The 15279-nt window shown below is 32.1% G+C and overlaps 1 protein-coding gene and 1 non-coding gene across 2 annotated transcripts in view; both read left to right on the top strand.

The window, feature by feature from the left end:
• Positions 1–6989: 6989 nt before the first annotated feature.
• Trnag-ucc lies at positions 6990–7061 on the top strand. Its single transcript has one exon. It is a non-coding gene; the product is annotated as a tRNA-Gly (tRNA).
• Positions 7062–7382: 321 nt separating this feature from the next.
• LOC119836714 (facilitated trehalose transporter Tret1-like) overlaps positions 7383–15279 on the top strand; it is a 28404-nt gene continuing 20507 nt past the window's right edge. Inside the window, exons 1-2 of the mRNA XM_038362147.1 lie at positions 7383–7447; positions 7664–7704. Of these exons, the coding sequence (XP_038218075.1) occupies position 7704 (1 nt within the window). The 5' untranslated portion in view covers positions 7383–7447; positions 7664–7703. The remainder of the gene's footprint in view (positions 7448–7663; positions 7705–15279) is intronic.

The following is a 15279-nucleotide window of genomic DNA, read 5'->3' as shown; positions in this document are numbered from 1 at the left end:
GATCAAACTTAATTTGTTTGTAATTTAACCCTACAAATCTATTTATAAGAGAGTAACAATTGATACAGATTACATAATTACAGAGAAAAATATTGATTTATTCAGCGATTATTTTTATTAAGGGAATTTGTATGTTAGGATTTACTTTAAAAAATGATCACACCAATTTTAGGAATTGTTTTATCGTAGATATTTTTTCTCAGTCAAAAAAAGCTACAAAAGCTTAATACCAGCAAAAGAGATTTTCTGTTAGCTACACTGATATTATATAGTCAATTCACATTCCATACTAATTAAATCCCATATAACCCAAATGGCTCTCAAAACACCACACGACCCTACTCAGGCACGCCCGACTCGAGTCTAAAAAAGAACATTTTAATATTTTCACCAATGGACCACAGGCCAAGGCATTTCAAAAGATAAAAACGATGTTACTCATAAAATACCATACACGAAAATCGAATTTGAGACGCCATTAGTTTAACAAAAACTCAGTAATATGCCTACAGATGTATAGAATATAAATTATCAAAAATTCAGTTTTAAAAGCGTAAAGCTTCATTCAAACTTGTCCTTGGTTTTGACTTCTACGTTTATTTTCTGTTTCATGATACGGGCTGGACGTTCAAATCTTAATACGACCCGTATCTTTTACAATGAATATTATACTCATAACTTTTAACTGGATTTCTGTTTTTATTATAAATACAACTCGGTCTGCTACAAAGAGTATTAAAAGTAAGTACACCCTCATAAAGAGTGCTTTTACTAGAATATACCTATGTTATTAGACACTAAACCCACATTCATAGCAGAATATTTTGTTAAATAAAAAGGAGTGAATATATAAATATATTTTGTAGCTAGACAGAACAACCACAGAGGCAATTAAAATACAAAAAATAAACGCCTGTGGTATATTATTAGCATTGCCGCGCTAATGAGCATTGCGATAAAATATTATTACAGGCACTTAGAATCTCAACGAAGAAGTTAATCGCGAACTAATTTCACATGCAAATGCAGAACAATTAATTAATTGCATTACCATGACATGTTAATTTAGCATGATGCATCGCGTTTCATACTGGTCCATTAGAGTAATAAATCAGATGAAGTGTTCAAATAGGTTTGGCTTTAAAGAATCCACTCGACGAGGATTGTAAATTTATATTTCAAGTGCACTTGATGCATGCGGTACTATTATCTTAATACGTTGCCACAGGGTAGAGAAATTGGTTCTACGGTTACTGTGCAATCTGTTTACTGTTAGGGTTGTATTATAAAAAATATTTAAACTGTGGTTAGTGTGTTTTGGTAATAGATTTATGTGTCGTTTGTTAGTTCTGTAATAAATAATAATTATAACACGTTTGCATACTAAATTTCGTTATGAATTTATGAATTTTAAAAATGCTTTTAAAACTTCAATCCAAATTAAATTATCGGATATTTCATCATCAGCCCATATATGTACCCACCGCTGGGACACAGGCCTCCTATGAGGGTTCAGGCCATAACCACGTGGCCACGCTGGCCAAGTGCTGGTTGGCAGATGTCACATGTAGTCGAACTTTGATTCTTGGACATGCTGGTTTCCTAACGATGTTTTCCTTCACCGTTTTAAGCATGTACATATGTATAAAAAATAAAATTTTGAGTTAGTTCCATGTCGTTCGTTTTAATTGTAAAACTACTCATTTTGATAAATACCACAACATTATACCTAACATACAATATTAGCTAAGTTTTGTTTTAGTGCAAAATTTGTAATTTTTATGCTGAAGACCTAAGAAGTTACCACAAACTATTTAAAATATAAATCAGTCTCAATCGTATACGTCTAATACTATTAATTTAGCTGTCAACTAAGCCTATACGATCGATTAATAAGTCATAATACAAATAAGACAAGAGAATGTCAATATTAAAATGCGTATGTAAAAATTACGATTTATCGAAACTGTGATGAGATACTCTAGTTAACAATGAACACAATATTAATTTCAACACTTTTTTTTTTGTAGCTTTCAAATGCTTTATGAAAAATCTCAATAATTCATTTAAAAGTAAATTCTTTATAAAAAGATTCTCAATAATATCCTACTAATATTATAAATGCGAAAGTTTGTAAGGATATGTGTGTGTTTGTTGCTCCTTCACGCAAAAACTACTGAACCGATTGCAATGAAATTTCGTACGTAGATAGCTGGACAACTGGAATAATATATAGTCAACTTTTTATCCCGATATTCCTACGGGGTACAGACTTACGCAGGTGAAATCGCGGGGCGTAGCTAGTATTTCTATAATTTAACACTCATACAGTATTTTACTCTGTGAACGTTGTAGTGAGGTAGGAACATGGTTTTTTCCGATGAGTGGAAAGCGTCAATGCCCTCGGCTTGTGGAAAAACATGCGACTATGATTGAGGGGACGTATCTGAAGATTTATGATAATGTTCTTATATTATCAGCACTTTCACTAGAAGTCAACGATAAAATTAATGCCAACACTGAGTAAATTATAGTTTATAATTCATATTTTGAATATTGGTACTTCTTTTACTATATATGACAATCTATGTTATTTGCTAAGAATCTATCATTCTTTTAGACGTCCCTTCAGTTTTCCATATGTTCTTCATGACTAGATATGTTCACAAAGTCATTATTAGTCATTGGCGTTATTGATTATTATTAATCAAATGAAAACATTTGTATCTGCGATTACACTAGAATCGTTTTCTAGATTGTTACTATCTGGAAGAAATTGCTATTTGTGATAACGACGCCTTCTGTGCTGCTCTTTAGTTGAAGAGGATACAGCTGTTCAATGTACATTGGTTTAAGTTTAAGCCAGACAATAGATGTAATAAAATGGAATGTCTGAATAAGGAAAATTCAAAACGAGAATAAAATATTGATATGTTAAATATATCAATGTAATTATTAAAACTCCTCAAAAAAACTTATTTAATGCCGTAAAATTTTACAAGTGCAATAATTTCATATAATTATTATTTCAAACTACCACTGGATTAATGAGTAAAGGAAAGGATTAGAAAAAAGATACAGGCCTCCATATATCTATCATAGATATCTTTATTTATTAAAGTAATAATTTTAGTAAATCTGTATCTCAAGACTTAACACGAGAAATAAGTGCATTTATCCTAAACTCGATCGACCGACGGCCAATAATTGATCGCTTCAGAGATTACTTGAAACGGATATATGTAAAACAATGGGTGCGAGCGAGATGCACTATACTGAAAATGTACAGGTGCATTTTAAGTGGAAAATATGTTTCTCGCATGCATTTAAGAACATTGTACCCTATGACCTGTTTGTTAAAGTGGTTACAGCTTTACAATTGAGAGGTTCTGGGTTCGATCTATGGTAGAAATCATTTCAATGTTTTCGGATATGTTTCGAATACACATAAGACAGAAAGAAAGATCTTTATGAGATAAAAACTATCACTATCTTGATACAAACTTAAATAAAATCCAAATTTAAATGTATTTTCATGTTTATATAACAGTAAAAATATTATAAACGCGAATGTTTGTAAAAATTTATGAATGTATGTTCGTGACTCTTTTACCACTGAATGGGTATCACTAAAATCCGTTCAGTGTTTTTAATGATACTATGCAGTGACTTACATGCCAGAAAAATATATAAGCTATACAAGTGCTACTTGTTTTCTTTTGCCCGCAGTTGAATCCGCACTGCATAGCTAGTATTACCTTTATAGTTTTAGAAATGACATGGACTAGTAATGAAATTAAAAAACAATAGTAAATACACCCTGTATTTTCAGCAAACAACAAACTTTGTGAGCGATATTAAGTCTTAAGCTGAAAAAACATGATACGGCTTACAGCCGCCGAGGCGCGAAATCACTGGGCCGTTAAAAAATATTATATACAGAGTGTTTTGAATACATGCAGTGTTCAGAATATCTACTTCGTTTAGAATTATCTAGAAATTAACAGAATAGGTAAAAGTTTCATGATTGCATTAAATTATTTATAAACTGTATTTTCTCACTTTATATAAAAAAAACTCAAGTGCGAATTTGTTAAATTCTTAAAATACTTCTAAATTTTAATGAGATTTTTTACTAGATATTGAGTTTGTTTCTAAGACATGCTCATATCTTACAAATGTCAAGATAGTATGTCACAAGAATTCCTAGATGTTATTAATATAGATTTCAATATAGGTACGCAATTTAGCCTAGCCTCATCAAATTGCATACGTATAACGAATTGGGCCAGCTCGCACCGGAGAAGTACCACACACCCACAGAAAACCGGCTTGAAATAATAGCTTGCTATTGTGTTTCGTACGGTGAATGGGGGAGCCGGAGGCCTATTTCCTTCTCCTAGCCCTTCCCAGTCCATTCCTTCTTTCCTGTCATCAATCCTTTCCCTTAAAAGCGGGCAGCGCATTCTCAGAGGTCTGAGCTTCTGCGAATGTTCATGGGTGGTGGTGATCGTTTACCATCAGGCGAACTACCAGCTTCAAGTCAAATTTTTAGATAATATACATTCAATTGAAAACGTAATAAATATTAACATTATAAATATTGTTTATAGAAGGTATATCTAATGCAATATAATATGCATTCATTTTTTTATCATAATATGTGTTTAAGTCATTATTTAAGTATTTTTATAGCGACATACTTTGCAATTTTAAATTAAGTGCGCCTGCATAAATATAATAGCAAACGTTCACGTGTGCGTCATTGACAATGTTGCTATGAAAGAAACCAAGGTTCAAAATTTTGTTTCCATAACAGTTATTAAAATATAATTATGAAGTTGATTCAGTGTTCTAAGTTTTAGAGTATGTTATTGTAAAGAATTTATAATTAATAAATTAAATAGATATGTCTGATAAATACTTATACATGATACATATTTAGGTAAGTCATTATTTAAGCTCATTAAAACATTACTTTTTTGTTTCAACGATTATAGCTTTTCTAATGCAACGTCAAATCTGCCTGTATAACATGACGTCACATCACACATGTAAAAACAACTCATTTTGCTGCCACTAATCCGACTTCGCCCCAATTTCGCTTTTATTAACTGGTCTAGCTATGCATTAGAAACAATGGTCTTTTACTTGTAATTAATTAATTTTTTTCATATGTCTTTACATGACTTACAAATTCTTCTATTCTAACTTCAAAAAAAAAAAAATGGTTGCCTGTAAAGTCGGTTTTACGGGCGAAGATTTTACGTGACAACGTCTTTTTCTCGGTAGAATATTTATTGATATGAATATTATTAAATTGCACAATAGGAACAAGGAATTGAATGAAAATAAGAATTGCACAAATTTTAACTACAGAAAATATATTTTGTTTACTAAAAAGACAGAGACAGAGACACAAGCACGCGCCGATTCAATGCGCCTAATTCTCTAGTGCTGCGCGCGCGGCGGACCGATCATAGTTCGGTGACTCATCGTAACGTTACCGGGCGTTACACTTTTTCATGAGTGACTGCGAGTCGCAACTTAATTTAAGGCGTTGTCACGTCAAAAAAAATAAAGAACCTCCTTTTTTGAAGTCGGTTAAATTCGAAAGACAACGTCTTTTAAACAAATCGCAATTATACCACCTGTCAATCCTTCTCGTATAACGAAAATGAAGGATCAGGCTGAGGATGAGGGTAAAAACTAAAATGTTTATAAAATAATTTAATTAAAATGTCGAACATGCACGCCTGTACCAACCACACTAGAATGTCTATGGCACCTTCGATTTCCAGTGGTTTCGATTTTAAATTTTCAAAAAACTACCTTCAAAGAAATATTTATTCCAAAGAAATATTTGCTCTCGTTTCACTCTTGAGGTCCTAGTGTATTTCTACATGGTAAAAATCGTTAAAACTCTTCAGCTTTGTACAGATATAGTTTAATACCATACACTTTTTGCTATATCCACACTATAATGTTGCGAAATACATCAAATAAATTGTAATCCGATTGATAACTACGCAACGGATTTTGATGGGGTTTTTTTAATAGATAGAGTTATTCAAAAATAAGGTTTATATGTATTATAAGATCTATTAAACTTAATAAATGCTCTATAGACGTGAGACAAGAACTTATCTGCTTAGATCACATTTACGTTGCAATATCCTTACTAGTAACAAAAAGTTATTTTGTTTGTTTGTCTTTATTTAGCACGCAACAATGCCTTGCATGCTATTACTGCGGTGAAACATCTCTCTCCCATGGTTTTAATTGTTTTGCCAACACGAGCGAAGTAGAAATACTATTCTAGATAAATCATTGAAAATGGTAAGAAATACGTGGTACTAATATAATTTGAGTTCCGCAACGAATCGTAAGCAGTAATAATAACATCCGTAGTACTTTATACTGTATATTTGTACCACAGCGGGTAAAGAGTAACGAAGGTACAGAGACGTGGAAAATAAATTCATTATATGCAAAGCTATGCTAAACATAATGATTCTTAAGATGTTGTTAGTTGTTGTTGTTACTCTATGTATAATAGAGTATATATTTATTTACCTATGAAGATTATTGAGTAGGGAAATCTGAAAAGCGGTTATTTCAATTCTCCGGATATTAGGTTAGGTCAAAGTGAGGATTGGTAATGATAAACAATATTAAATACGACTTTTAAGTCGGATTAAATAGATTATAAATTAGATTATAAATTAGATTATAAATTAGATTTGAGAAGAACAATTACATAGTTTGTCGCCTGCTCTTCTCTATAGAAAATGCTTTCCGAACTGAAGGCAACTATTTAATTATGTATTTCGATAATTCAAAAGCAGTCCTAAAAGAAGTTTAGTCCATTAATAAATGTTTGATTTTGAGTTTGAACCAACTGTGTCAATGTTATGTCAAAAAAATATACCTTATAAATTTATAGCTCTATGTTCTATTAAAGCGAGATTTTATGTCTAGAAATAGAGGCGTTGGTGGTGTAATGGTCAGCATAGTTGCCTTCCAAGCAGTTGATCCGGGTTCGATTCCCGGCCAACGCACACTTTTTATTTTGGAAAATTTTCTTTCAAGTTATTACTGTTTGTATGTTTGTATCTTGCAGTGGAAAGTAGAGACAAATAAATATTTAAACGATTTCATTATTTTTCCACCTATTTATTAGAAAAAGTATGTTAAAATTTAATATTCATATTATTACTATGTTCTTATTATTCATTTTTATTCATCCATTAATTACGAACACTGAATAATTTTAGTGCAACAATATAATAAAAATAATGTCTAGGCCAAAGCTTCTCTATGCACACCCCATTTAAGATGTAAACACATAAGTATAGCACACCCCCTACAGGGGGTTGGATCAGTCGCAGCGGCGTACTGCCGCGAACGGACGCGAAACGGCGAAGCCTACGCCATTTTGAAAAAGGTTCCAATGTTCCAAATTCAAATTTTAAAATAAATATTATCCTATTCGGCCAGTCAATAATCGCATTGAACCTTTTTGTATTCGTTATTCTTTTTTTATTTTAAATTATAAATATAAGGTCTAAATGCGATTGCTGGCTAGCGGATCGGATACATAAACTATTTTGCGATTTTTTCGCAATAAAACCTTTTTTAACGAGTGTTGTTTCTTTTTAAGGGTGTGTTTTGTTTGTTCGTCATGCCTTGAGCATCAATTAAGTAAGTACATATCTGCACAAAAAAACAGTTCATGCTTTTAATTACTCTTAAAGTAGTATGCATTTTTATACTAATTTGTGAAGAAAAGGAACAAAACACCAATATATTATTTTACCTATATATTTCGAATTCGTGTGTATGGAAAAACATAAATAATTATTAATTTTATTATTCCACTAACACTAAGTTAGCTTCATCCATTTTGAAACAATTAATTCAAAAACTTCTAAATACTCGTATAAATAACACTCAAATATAACTAAATAGAGATGTGATGTGAATGGAAATATAATTATGATCTTTATATGAACATAATAAATATTGTATTTCCCAAATACGATTAATGTATGACAAAGTTTGAGTTAGACTTTCCACTTTTATTTTTTCAGTTGTATGCTATAAAGTATATATATATATATATATATATATATATATATATATATATATATATATATATATATATATATATATATATATATATATATATATATATTAATAATTGTTATATATATTGAGCAGAACTGGTAGAGGTTTTACGAAGCACAGCTCAACACAATCCATTTTCTTGCTTCTCCATGTTATATGAATATTAATGAATCTATCTCAGCTCTACATAATCTACAGAAATAAATACCATAAGGATCAATTTTATGTCTTCAAATATAGTAAAGCGAATGAGTATAAAAAATTAGTCAATGAATATTTTAAACTATTTCACTGGTAGTAAGCTATTTACTTATGTGTAGCTATGTTATTTATTACTGAGTGATTTGTAAGATATATTTTTATGTCTCGGGAAACTTTATCACCGAGGCGAGAGGCTAGTCCGTAATAATTGTTTTAACAAAAATTTAACAGACTTCTCATCAATTAAGAAGAAAGCGAAAAATAAATTAATATAATTACAATGAGCGCTACCAAGTAGGCAGTAGATAAGTATGTAGTATGTTACTACTTATTATTCTTATGTAGTAAGAAGATAGTATCAATGCAAATAAAGATTATTATTATCTATTCTCTACTACCATGACACTTAGCCGGAACCAACATTATATCAGATCCTTGGTAAGAAAAGCACGCGTATTTTCCTATAATATATTATAATTATATCATTTTAGACGTGGAAAGTATAAGACATTTATTATGACGAAATTTGTTTGAACGTTGAATTAATATTGTGATTCAATTTGAAGATGTCTTATAAATGCGGGCCCCAGACATTACACGGAATGTAATGTATTTAAATATCATTAAAGGTTATGTTTCGTCTACCAATTACGTTGTTTAACGATTAAGAGTTTGAAAGGCTTAGAGAACTTTAAAATGTATTTGTGTCATCATTTGTGTTTCGACTGCAGAGAAATATGCATTCTAGTATGAAGATTTAGACCATAATAAGATGGTGGCCAATTATCCGTAAATTGTCACATGCCATAGACGTTTTTGATTCTTGAACGTGCGCAATTTATTGACGTTTTCGTTCACCAAATTGATCAATGGTGATGAAAAATAAAAACTTTCCATCAGGGACAGTTACATTAAAATCATCTCAGCCATCCAGAGACTACCCGGAGACCAGATCCAGGAAGAGTTTAGAACGTTATCAACAAATACTTTTTGGAAGCGTTTATTTTGAGATAACGGTAGATCATTTTTATTAAATTCATTAAGATATATTCAACGCTATTACCAACACAATCCATTTAAGGCATCATTAATCATGCAATCAGTCAATGCATTACTGAAATCAATTAATCAAACAAACAAAGAACGCCTGGATATACCGCCATAAATATTACCTCAAACGATTCTATTGTTATTTACTTTTGTTCTTAATGAATTAAAGTTTTTTTTTCATAGCTTCATTGTTCCAAGGCTTACCAGTAGTTTTACTTGACTGCGCCGGAAGGGGTTTTGCTCTTTGAGTATAATATGGTATAATGTGTATATGAGGCAGATGCATTTCACATCGATGATTTGTATAAAGTCATACTAGCTCAAAGCCGCTGCTTCTCTCGTGTGGAAGTCATAATTACAGACTATAATCGATCAGTATACGAAATTTTATACAGATGCGATCAGCATTTTTTTTACTTGAAATAGTAACAAACATACACCCAATATAACCAATTTATTCCTCGTTGAATACCCATATGCTATGCCCGGTTAGGCACCATTATATATGTATACTTCACACGTACATAATATTATGTGTAACTTTTATTTTATTATGTAAAACTATTATTCTTGTAGCGAACCAATTCATATAGGAATTTTTGACCCTTAGTTTATAAAGGTTATCTCAAAGCAGTTTATTTATTTATTTACTCTCCAACAAAATTGTACAAAGACAAAAACTTTTATATAACATGGGGTTGAAAAAAACTACAATTTATTGGGCAGCCTTATCACTTAAAAATGTTCTCTATGTATAGTTGAAATCGGGAATGTCAGCTTGTTGCAATAAATAAGGCATACTCTATCGGTACCTATAAATAACTTTTACTATTGTAAAAATGAATCGAGTTTTGAACTAATATCATATGACCGTAGGCAACGAATGGCCGAAGTGGAAAGTTGTAATTTTGAAACTGAATTTCACGAACTAGGTAACGTTGAAGTTTTATGAAAAATCACCAAAGTGTTTGTCCGTTGAGAGTTGAGTTCGCTTTTAAAAGTTATAATGACATACGCATTTAGTTGATTTGACCTTAGCAAATACGTTTCTAATTTTTAACACGCTCTTATTATCTTCTGGGTATTTGAATGTCTCCTGTAGACTATATTTTAACCCATTTTCAACGGACATTTAACTTTGTACACTTACCAATAATTTCATGAGTTTGTCTAAGTATCCTAAATACGCACGAATTAAACAATTCCCTTACGAATATTCCATGTAATGATGAATTATTCTGTCATTAGAGAGCGTGTTTATTTGTTTTTTAAACTATTTTTATTGTTTATTTTAAAGATGCGGCAGCTTCTACAGATATTGAGTTTGTTGGTCTGTAACGTATGTGTTGCCAGAGCGTAAAAGGACATACCAAATAACATAAAGATAGGCATATACTTTAACAGTATATTTATCTAGAAATCTATTTCCATACTCATCTACCGTACTGGAAAAATTTCGTAGATTTATTTTAAAGGTGATCATTGTCTCATAGAAGAAGAGAAACATTGGAAAGTGTTATTGATACATCTACCATAGACTCCACAAAATCGACACAATATTCCTCCAAAATAACTAGTCCATGCACGCTTCGAAGATCCATCCAAAACACACACACGGGTGATAAAAAGATACGACAATGTGTACCAATAAATTGTTGTCGCTCGGAAGCCAATAATTGGATTTGTTTTGATTTACAGCCTCCTTACGTATCCCGTTACGTCTCAAGGACGCAGGATATGAATTTATATTATCTCGTTATTGACGCATCAAATTTATAAGTAATTTTTTTGATCGCTCTTTTTTTAATATTGTTGGAATTTGCCCATTTAATGAAATTTATAATTTACAGTCATTAACTTTAGAATTTATGGACATGAAAATGATAATAAAATGTGAAAAGATCTTAAATGCTAAGTATTTTTATAATATAGAACCTGTAGGTTCCTTAACCCATTTTTGGAATAAGTATATATATCTCTATATTTATATAAAAAATGCGGTGGCTTTCCGTAATTTCTTCATAACAATTATATACCTATCACCGAGTCAACAACTTCATAAACAACTAAGTTTATATGTTTGTTCTGTTCTAGGCTTAAGGCTACAGTCTGTAAAGAATAAACAAATACATAGTTTAATTAAATTATTTCCTTACTGCTATGAACTCACTTGTTTTATTGTTCACCCATTTATTGATTGAACGTTAGAACGAGTATTGGTAAATGTATTGTTTCATTCTAATCTATTTCATACCATTCAAATTCTACGTACTCTATTGAAACAATTCAATATTGCGCATACCAATTAAATTTTTAACCAATTCCCATCAAATCAAACTAAAAGCGTATGCAGGTGATCCGGAATAATCCGGTTACATCCGCTTCGATCCAATAATTTCCGGATACTATGTGTGTGTGCAGCATATGTACATATTTCTGTGTGTGTGTGCGTTCAAATTATTTGCTGCTCTATATAATGTTCAATTTATATGAATTATTAACAATATTTAACAAAGTACTTGCAAATAGCGATTGTCAAACCACGCGAGCGAAGCCGTTGCCATAAGATAGTATTAGATTTAACTAGATTTCTATAAGTTTAAGCTAAGAACCGTAATTCTGCCCAGACGTGCCAGTTTGAAATTAGATCGATTGAACGATGCCAATCTTAATGGCTGTTTGATTGATTGTTCGCGTTTGCTTTGATTCGTTCGGTTGATTGATATTGTGGAAAATATAGTTAATTTGTTATTGATGATATCGATAATGGAAGTTAGTCTTCGTTTTCGGGATAAGACTCGATGCCCGAAGTTTAAAATATTAAAGTACGTGGGATTAGCTACCGAGGGGATCTCGTCCGCATTTATTGAGATATTTGTTGGAATTTTATGTTTTACTAGCTGGGCCCCGCGGTTTCACCCGCGCAAATCAGTATCCCGTAGGAATATCGAGATAAAAAGTGCCTATATGTTATTCCAGTTGTCCAGCTATCTACGTACGAAATTTCATTACAATCGGTTCTGTATTTTTTGCGTGAAAGAGCAAACAAACACACACACATCCTTACAAACTTTCGCATTTATAATATTAGTAGGACTAGTATGATTTTGCATTAATATCAGTTCCAAAATTATTGGCCTAAAATTACAAACTAAGTTGACTGAAAAATCAAACTTACATAGCCTACGTTGACATATTTGATAAGTTTAACATTTTACACATATTCGACATACTTGAAATATTTGACATATTCATAAAAAATCGTTATAACTCCGCTATACTTGACTTCACTTAGTGTGAGTAACACAATATTGTCTTATTCCAATATAGATTCGTTTGAAGGCAAAGGAATAACACTGCAATACATATATGACAAACTAGCTGTGCCCCGCGGTTTCACCCGCGTAAGTCCGTATCCCGTAGGAATATCGGAATAAAAAGTTGCCTATATGTTATTCCAGTTATCCAGCTGTCTACGTACCAAATTTCATTGCAATTGGTTCAGTAGTTTTTACGTGAAAGAGTAACAAACATCCATACATCCATACAAACTTTCGCATTTATAATATTAATAGGATAAACTTACAAGAGAATATAAAGGCGATTTACTTAAACCAACTGGGAACTATTCTCTTATAAAATGTAAGACGAACCCGATCGCTTTAAGATATATTACATTGGGAGCATTTCGGACCGGCCGAGGTCGCGGCTAAAATGTCGAAATTTGAAAAAGCGACGTCTTTGTGTGTAGTTTGCCCATGTCACACAAGTTCAGATTGCACTAGAATAACAAACTGTTAGCAAAAATTCTAATAATCCTTTTGTTTCTTTTTTCATATCTATACTTAGTATTATAAAGCTGAAAATTTTGTTTGTTTGAACGCACTAATATCAGGAACTGCTGGTCCGATTTGAAAACTTCTTTCAATGTTAGATAGCCCATTTATTGTGGAAGGCTAGAGGCTATATATGTTCAACGGGCGAAGCCCGGGCGGGCCGCTAGTTTATAATAAGTGCAGTGCTTGACCACGATGTCGCCTGATGGTAAGCTAAAATGTGGTCTAAGATGGAGCGCGCTCCCCTAGCAGGTACCTTTTCACTCTTCTCTTGAAGACCTCCAGATTGTACTCGTCGGGGAAATGTATTGTTATTTACGTAGTGTAATAGTGTGTGTTATTGTCACGCTATGTCATCAGCCATATATGTTCCCACTGCTGGGACACAGGCCTCCTATGAGGGTTCAGGCCATAACCCACCGCACTGGCCAAGTGCGGGCTGGCAGATATCACATGTCGTCGAACTTTTAATTCTTGGACATGCTGGTTTCCTCACGATGTTTTCATTCACCGTTTTAAGCAGTGGTGATGTTATTCACATGTGCAGATAAATTTAAAAATCAGGTTATTTCCTGCACACTCGTCTCGAACTCCGACTTATTGATTTTGAAGTCCGAGGTTCTCACCACTGAGCCATCACTGCTTTACGCTATACACATGTAATATCAAAATTGCCTTTTATATCTACGACTTTTGCGACTAAAACTATTTTGCAATTATTTTATATTTTATATGGGCATCTAAATATTATTAAAAACTTTCGTTCTTCTTGTTTTAAACAAACTGAAAGAATAATAACGGGTATATTGTGAGGTTGAGAACAAAGTTTTCAAAGACAAACAATACTACAATCAAGAAATGTTGAATTACGTATTGAATTCCCCGACATTAAATACGATGCTGTATTTTTATTTCTTAATGGTTCTAGAGTGCTTTGTCAAGCCTGCACCAAAGAGCAGGAATACTGAAAGATATACTGTGTATTATATGTATAGCCCTTGAACCTATTTAGTTATCGTCTCCATGATACCTTCCAATTTCAATTTCAACATTTAAATTATCATGAATTATTAAATATGTCTCAAATCAGATACTTTTAAATTGCGTAGTGTATGTAGAAAATTTGTGCTGAATTAAAGCATAGGGAGCATACTACATAGAATGCTGCCAATTTTTTCTATATAGGATTCAGGATTTGCTTTCGAAGCTAGAACATGAACAAGACAATCAACCTTCTGGTACTTTCTGATAAAGGCTATCAGAAAGTACTAGAAGGTTGATTTACTAATCTTCTTTAAAGACCACGTCATCTAGGTTTCAAACTCACCCGATACCACTTCCAACTACGTTGGTATATACCCTTTCAATGATAGAGTCTAAGACTTCTCTCAAAGCATCTCGTCAGTTCTTATATTGATAATATTTTCCGTATAAAAGACAGCATTACTGTCGCAGTGCGACGACACGCCTGCCAAATGGCATTTTATTAATTGACGTGCCTATCGGACCCGCTAGGCCAGTTGAGTTATTAAATTTTTGATTATGTAAGCCTAGGTTATTGTGACTAGAGGACTAAGTACCTGTTTTCAATTTTGATATTGTTAATAAATAGTATTAGCTATAGTACTAGCAAGCTTTTGAGTTTCTTAATAATTAAAAAAACATTTTATCCCCTATGTACAACAAACACGTATACCAACAGTGCAACCAAGTGATAGGGGTCAGAAAAAGGTCCGTTCTTCGACATAGCAAGCACATTCACGCTCATATATATTTAATTTGTTATTGTTACATTCACTATATTTTCATCACAACCCTTATGTATTAATTTCCGGCTCCTAAACTAAAAAAATAACATTCATGGGTCAAGGCTATTTCAATAGAATCCTGTTAATATTAAAGCATTTAGAGGTTTGTTAAAAATTAAAACCTATATGAAAAATGTATTAGTTCAGGAATTAATGAATGAGCGGTATGTGAATAAAATATTGTGGGTAAGAACCACAGGATAGTTCTTTGGCATCAATATCATCTTATATATCTCATATATAATTGAGATAGT

This window comes from Zerene cesonia, chromosome 25 (genome assembly GCF_012273895.1).
Source record: "Zerene cesonia ecotype Mississippi chromosome 25, Zerene_cesonia_1.1, whole genome shotgun sequence".
NCBI lineage: Eukaryota > Metazoa > Arthropoda > Insecta > Lepidoptera > Pieridae > Zerene > Zerene cesonia.
This window is presented reverse-complemented; position numbering and strand designations above follow the sequence as displayed.